The sequence below is a fragment of the Saimiri boliviensis genome, chromosome 12 (assembly GCF_048565385.1).
Source record: "Saimiri boliviensis isolate mSaiBol1 chromosome 12, mSaiBol1.pri, whole genome shotgun sequence".
NCBI lineage: Eukaryota > Metazoa > Chordata > Mammalia > Primates > Cebidae > Saimiri > Saimiri boliviensis.
The window spans coordinates 25,485,851-25,493,236 of record NC_133460.1 but is presented as its reverse complement, the minus strand read 5'-3'; the positions used below and the strand labels follow the sequence as shown (position 1 = coordinate 25,493,236).

General features: G+C 36.5%; 1 protein-coding gene across 3 annotated transcripts in view; it reads right to left on the bottom strand.

Annotated features, from left to right (window-relative positions):
- PARG (poly(ADP-ribose) glycohydrolase) overlaps positions 1-7,386 on the bottom strand; it is a 113,807-nt gene that overhangs the window by 88,985 nt on the left and 17,436 nt on the right. For all 3 annotated transcript variants that reach the window (XM_003929993.4, XM_010340604.3, XM_039477817.2), the window contains one exon: positions 5,298-5,372. In XM_003929993.4, the coding sequence (XP_003930042.1) occupies positions 5,298-5,372 (75 nt within the window). The remainder of the gene's footprint in view (positions 1-5,297; positions 5,373-7,386) is intronic.

Genomic DNA, 7,386 nt, shown 5'->3' with positions numbered 1-7,386 from the left:
TTTAATAACTATAGCAAAGCCAAAAGATGCACAATTTCTAAGTTACAATAATCTGTTTTGTATATATGATCTGAAGTAAAGACTTTATGTTGCGTGTGTGTGTGTGTGTGTGTGTGTATGTGTGTATGTGTATTTATTTTTTAATTTTATCTTTTTTTGAGACGGAGTCTCACTCTGTCACCCAGGCTGGAGTGCAGTGACACCATCTCGGCTCACTGCAACCTGCGCCTCCCAGGTTCAAGTAATTAGCTGCCTCTGCCTCCCGAGTAGCTGGAATTACAGAAGCCCACCACCATACCAGCCTAATTTTTGTATTTTTAGTGGAAACGGGGTTTCACCATCTTGGCCAAGCTGGTCTTGAACTCCTGACCTTGTGATCTACCTGCCTCAGTCTCCCAAAGTGCTAGAATTAAAGGCGTGAGCCACCGCACCTGGTCTATGCTATATATGTATATTTAAACTGTAGTTCAGAAAGAGAAATATATTACTAGCCTCATCACAGCAACAAAATTATTCTAAAATCTAGATTTTTCATTTTTGCTTTTAAATGTCCTCTCCTTCCTGTACTCCTCTCACTCTCTACCTTTAACAGTCACAGTTGCAAAAAAAACAAAAGCAAAACCAAAACCTCTTCATTTTGTTACTTATGACAGCCTTCATAGAAAAACCAATGGAAGGAAGAAATGAAAGGCATATACATTTCTATTTTTTCAATTCCAGACATAAAACTAAACATAGAAAGGAAGACGAAACAGTCACTAAAACCCTTAGGCTTCCTTTCAACAATTAATCCTTAATTAATCCAATTAATTCTTAAGAAGTTTGCTACACAATTACAGATTTAAAGCTCTTTATATTAGTTTAACATTTTATACTTAAATATTCAAAAAGTACATAAAATATACACGTATTTGTATAAAACAATAATTAATAATTAAAAGCAAACACCAAGTCCAGAAATAGAAGCCAGCATCACAGAAGCAGAAGAAATCTCCTTAAACATACCTCCCCCATGCCCGTCTTCAGTTATTACAGCTTTAATGTAAATTTCACAAGTTAACACGCTATGAATGAAATAAAACAGTGCCACAGGTGGTGTAAAAGAGGAAAATTTGGCTGGGCGCGGTTGCTCACACCTGTAATCCCAGCACTTGAGAGACCAAGGTGGGCAAATCACTTGCGGTAAGGAGTTTGAGACCAGCCTGGGCCAACATGGTGAAACCCTGTCTCGAAAAAATCCAAAAACTACCAGGGTGTGGTGGCACACGCCTGTAGTCCCAGGTACTCAGGAGGCTGAGGCATGAGAAATGCCTGAACCTGGGAGGTGGAGGTTACAGTGAGCCAAGATCATGCCACTGTACTCCGCCTGGGCAACAGAGTGAAACCTTGTCTCAAAACAAACAAAAAATAAATTTGAAATAAAAATTTGTCAAATCCTTCTAATAAACAATGTTTAAGAACCCTTGATTTGGGCCAGGCACAGTGGCTCATGCCTGTAATCCCAACACTTTGGGAGGCCAACGCAGGCAGATCACAAGCTCAACAGATTGATATCATCTGGCCAACATGCAGAAATCCCATCTCTACTAAAAATACAAAAATCAGCTGGGTATATCGGTGTATGCCTGGAGTCCCATCTACTCGGGAGGCTAAGGCAGGAGAATCGCTTGAACCTGGGAGGCGGAGGTTGCAGTGAGCCGAGATGTCACCACTGCACTCCAGCCTGGCAACAGAGAGATATTCCGTCTCAAAAAAATAAAAAGACCTGTTTATAAGACAGGCACGGTGGCTCATGCCTGTAATCCCAGGCCTCTGGGAGGCCAAGGAGGGAAGACTGCTATTGCTTTAGCCCAGGAGTTCAAGACCAGCCTGGGCAAAAATGGTGAAACCCTGTTTCTACAGAAAAAAAAAAAACAAAAACAAAAAAACAACTAGTCAGGCACGGTAGCACATGCTTGGCAGGCTGAGGTGGGAGGATGGATGTAGCCTGGGAGGTCGAGGATACAGTGAGCTGTGACAGCGCCACTGCACTTACAGCCCAGCTTTAAAAAAAAAAAAAAAAAAAAAAAAAAAGCCAGGCGCGGTGGCTCAAGCCTGTCATCCCAGCACTTTGGGAGGCTGAGGCGGGTGGATCACAACGTCGAGAAATTGAGACCATCCTGGTCAACATGGTGAAACCCCGTCTCTACTAAAAATACAAAAAATTAGCTGGGCATGGTGGCACGTGCCTGTAATCCCAGCTACTCAGGAGGCTGAGGCAGGAGAATTGCCTGAACCCAGGAGGCGGAGGTTGCGGTGAGCCGAGGTCGCGCCATTGCACTCCAGCCTGGGTAACAAGAGTGAAACTCCGTCTCAAAAAAAAAAAAAAAAAGAATGCTTTATAAACAAGCATTCCTACTCCAGAACATAAACACTGAAAATGCAAACCAAATATAATTTATTTACAACTTAAAACTAAGCCAAACAATTGCTTCCCTTGCACTAAAAATCTTTTCTTCCACCAATCCCACCTATACGTATGTCTGACACTTACTTCTCACTGTGGGTAATGACTTGTTGTCCTTGTGAGTAATGACTTGGTAAAGTTCTAGAATAATATCTGGAGATTTGATGGACAGAAAAATATACAAGTGTATTAAACACCCAAGGTATTTTGTTAAGTACGCTGATAATGACAGAATAGCAAACAATCACAGGGAGTATCTAGACAAATCTCTAGATATGTCTCATACAAATTTCCTCATATCTATAAAATTGGATCAAATTTATCAATTTGATGGAATATTATTGCAACCATTAAGGCTAAATATTATAAAGTTATGTAACACAGAAGATTTTATAATACAGCATAAATTTTAAACATACATTTATATCTAGCTGTAAGACATCATGTATGTGGGCAAAGACTTAAAGAATGCAATAAGCAATGAATATTTAGTGTAGTTGTGGGGACTTCTCCAACCCTCCGTATGTTTACAAAGTAAATAAAAATTAGAAAGTTTGGTTGGGCACAGTGACTCATGCGTGTAATCCCAACACTTTGGAAGGCTGATGTGGGCGGATCACTTGAGGTCAGGAATTTGAGACCAGCTTGGCCAGCATGGCAAAACCCCATCTCTACTAAAAATATAAAAATTAACCGGGTGACGTGGCGGGCACCTGTAGTCCCAGCTACTTGGGAGGCTGAGGCAAGAAAATCGCTTGAAGCCTCAAGGCAGAGATTGCAGTAAGCTGAGATTGCACCCCTGCACTCCAGCCTGGTTGACAGAATGAGATTCCATCTCAAAAATAAATAAATATCAGAAGGTCAAAAACGCAAGGATTACTCTCTCTAAAGAACTGTAAAACTATCATCAGCACCTGAGTAATCATCTCATATTTATAATCTACACTAAACACATAAAAACTTGCTATATATTACCCGTTTCAAGCATGCTTCTGGGCAAGGTCACCAGATAAATGGGAAACAAGGTCCTGTCTGAGTATTCTGATTAAGAAGAGAGAAAAAAATGACTACCTCATAGCAAAGTGACAGAGGTATTATAACCAATGGCATGTTTTACTGCCATCTCCAGGTATCCAATTTTACATTACTTTTTACCCAACTTAACCACCATATCCAAGTTAAGCCCAGAAAGTTACATTACAAATGTTATGTCCTGGTAACTTAAGTGACAAGGATAATGATTATATCAGTTTGAACTATTTTTCATTGCATCAGATATTACATTGCTGTAACAGTGAAAGACATTTAGATTCAAGGATACCCTGAGATATCCCATTTCTAGACACGAGAATAAGGCTTCCATTATTTACTTTATGTCCACCTTTTAAAGGCCATATGGGTCAAAAGCTCGATAAGATAATCCTGAGATTACTGGCACTATCTCAAAATGTAGAATTAGTTTGGATTCTATTAACGCAACATAAAAATTGCCCTTAGCACCTAGGTTTTTTGCAGAAAGTAACAAATTAATCCTAAAATTCAGAGTGAAATGCAAAGAATCCAAAAATAGCCAAAACAAACCTGAAGAAGAACAGTTACAGGACACGCACTTCCTGATTTTAAAACTTACCACAAAGCTACAGGAACCAAGATTGTGTGGTACCAGCACAAGGACAGACATATAGATCAGTGGAGTAGAATTGAAAGGCCAGAAACAATCCTTACATCAATTGATTTTGAAAAGGTGCCAAGACAACTCAACAGGGATAGAAGAGTATTTTCAACAAATAGTGCTGGGACAGCTTGTTATCTGCGTGCAAAATAATGAAGCTGAACTCCTACCTTACACCACATGTAAAAATTAACTCAAAATGGATATTCACATGGAAAATAATAAAATTAGACCCCTAATTTACATCGTATACAAAAATTAACACAGAATGGGAATGGTCATAGTATAGGAGCTAAAGCTATACAATTCTTAGAAGAAACATATATCTTCTTGATCTTAGATTAGTTTCTTAGATATGATCCCCAAAATAGAGGAAAAAAATGATAAACTAGACTTCATCAAAATTAAAAACTTTTGAGCTTCAAAGTATACCATCAAGAAAATGAAAAAAAAAAAAACCCCCACAAAATGGGAGAAAATATTTGCAAGTCATATATCTGATAAGGAATCTGCATTCAAAATATATAAAGAATGCCTAAAATTCAATAATGAAGACAAAAAATTTGAATAGATGTTTCTCCAGAGAAGATACACAAATAGCCAATAGACAAATGAAAAGACCCCCCTCTGCTAATTGTACTATGAAAGTGATATTCCTATCCACTGCTGGCAGCATAGTAAATTGCTACAATTAATCTGAAGGAAAATCATTTTATGGCAAAAGTTTGTAAAAGATTTTAAAACAAACGTTTTGTGCCCTTTGACTTAGTTATGTAATTTCTGGAAATCACCTAAAGAAACAATATCAAATATGGGAAAATATATATACATATAAAATTATGTTGCCACAGTGCAATTCAGGGTAAAACTGGATGCAACCTAGATATTTGAGAATATGGGAACCATTATATTCTCAAAATCTAGTCATGGAATACTATACATTCCTATATAATGCTGATAATGGTATGAAAATATTACAGAAAATGTGTATTATAAAAAGATAAAACAAAATTCAATATTAACTCCTAATTATATTTACCTAAAACATACATATAAAATAACAGCAAATTTATAACTAAAAGATAATTATCTTAGTGTGGCAGAATTATGGGTATTTTTCTCAAATCTTCTTATAGTGTTGTCAATAATATTTTCATAAAGAAATAAGCATATTTTTACCTTATCCCAGAAATCAATCAAAGCTGTAAAGTCCCATTTCTTAGAATATGCGACATTGTACTTCAGAATAGCATCCTGTGGAAAATGCAGAAATAAAACATCATGATATTGCCAAGTGAATGAACTATGAAGAGCCCGTCTTTTTTATGAACTACTTCCAGTACATTTCATAATGTTAGACAAGCTTCCAACTACCTCCTCCTACTACTGATATGGACACCAATAGCTACAGACAAACAGAATGAATACTAACTTATTATTCCCTTAGAAAAATGAGATTAGAAAGGTCAGCTAATAGGTGAAAAAAATAATTACACCCTAAAGTATGCATTCTAAATAGGGTAATATACTCCAAACAGACAAAAATTGGATCTTGAGGGACAAAATCATAGACTTAGATATCACAATTGTTGGTGGTCTTGAAAGCGTCACACTATACATACACAGAGATACATGGTATATTTGTAGCATGAAAATTTCATGGGTCAGTTAATAGGGTTGAGATATAAATTTTTTTTGTAAAAAATAAAAAATAAATATTTCATGGGGATGAGGAGATTAGGAAAAAAATATTTTAAAAGGCTCCTGGGGTAGAGGGAAAGAATGAAAATGGATGGAGAAACACTGGCCTAAAGTATAAAACGGTCTTTTTTCCCATACTATAAGGTATTTTTATACAATATATACAAATAATTATCTTCCTCCAGCAATTCACATAAAGTACACATTTATGTAGAATGAAAAGTCAAAATATTATGCCATCTACTGGTGTAGTTTTTAACTGTTTGTACAGGCAATAGAAAGAGGCTTTATTTTTCGCTCACAAGCCATAACATAACATTTTCTATTAAGAGATTATGGCCTGCACGGTGGCTCATGCCTGTAATCATAGCGCTTTGGGAGGCCAATGCAGGTGAACTGTTTTGGAGTCCAGGAGTTCGAGATTAGCCTGGGCAACATGGCAAGACCCCCTAGAAAAAAATACAAAAATTAACCAAGTGTGGTAGTGCATGCCTGTAGTCCCAGCTATTTGAGGGGCTGAGACGGGAGGATTACTAGAGCCCAGGAGATTGAGATTGCAGTGAGCCAAAATCACACCACTGCACTCCAGCCTGGTTGGTAGAGTGAGATCCTGTCTCAAAAACTAAATAGATAAGTAAAAGAAAGAAAAAAAAAAACATGAAAAGATTTTAAGATTTTTTTTTCCAGTCACTGGCATCTAATTTCAAAACCTCATAAAGCATTAAATGGAAATATCTATCAATAGGTGAATGAGTAAACAATGTATATACTAGAGCAAACTACCAATACACTGAACAACCTGGATGAATCTAAAAAACCTTAATTTTGAGTGAAATGAAGCCAAACATAACTACTATGATTCCATTCATGTAGAATGTAAACTATAGTGAAAAGAACAGATCAGTAGTTGTCTGGGGCCAGAGCAGAAAGCAGAATAGACTGCAAAGTTGGTACAGAAATCTTTGGGGATGACACAAACATTCTGTATCATGATTACAATGAACACTTCATGGGTATGTGTAAATGTCAAAACTTATCAAATGACACACTTTAAAAGGATATACTTTCTTATTCAAAGCTAGTAAGGAAAAACATTTTAAATGGCAATTGCAATCTAATTCTTCACTGTAATTCTCTAATTCTTTTAGTGTTTTATAATTAGCATTAAGCTCTAACTCATCTTTATTTTTACTTCAGTCTTCAAGTCTCAAAAGTAGTCAACCATGAGGTTGCCTCTCGTTAGAAAAACTGGATACTACTCTGTACTCGATATTATCAACTACTAAGCTCTTTTTCGTTCATAATTCATAATAAGCACAAAAAATTCTTTCTGTGCAAATTGTCACATACATTATTTATATAAGTACTACTGTGTAAATCAATTTTTGAGGACACTATTACTCTTAAAATTATGAATGTCTCTAATCCTTCTAAATCCAACATCAAGTAGTATATAAACAGCAAAAAGATCATTATAGTCAATCAGGGATTTAACATTTCCCTCTTCCTCTCTCAAAGCATTCTTTCAGCAAAGGAAACAATTACCACAAGCTGATAGAAAAATATC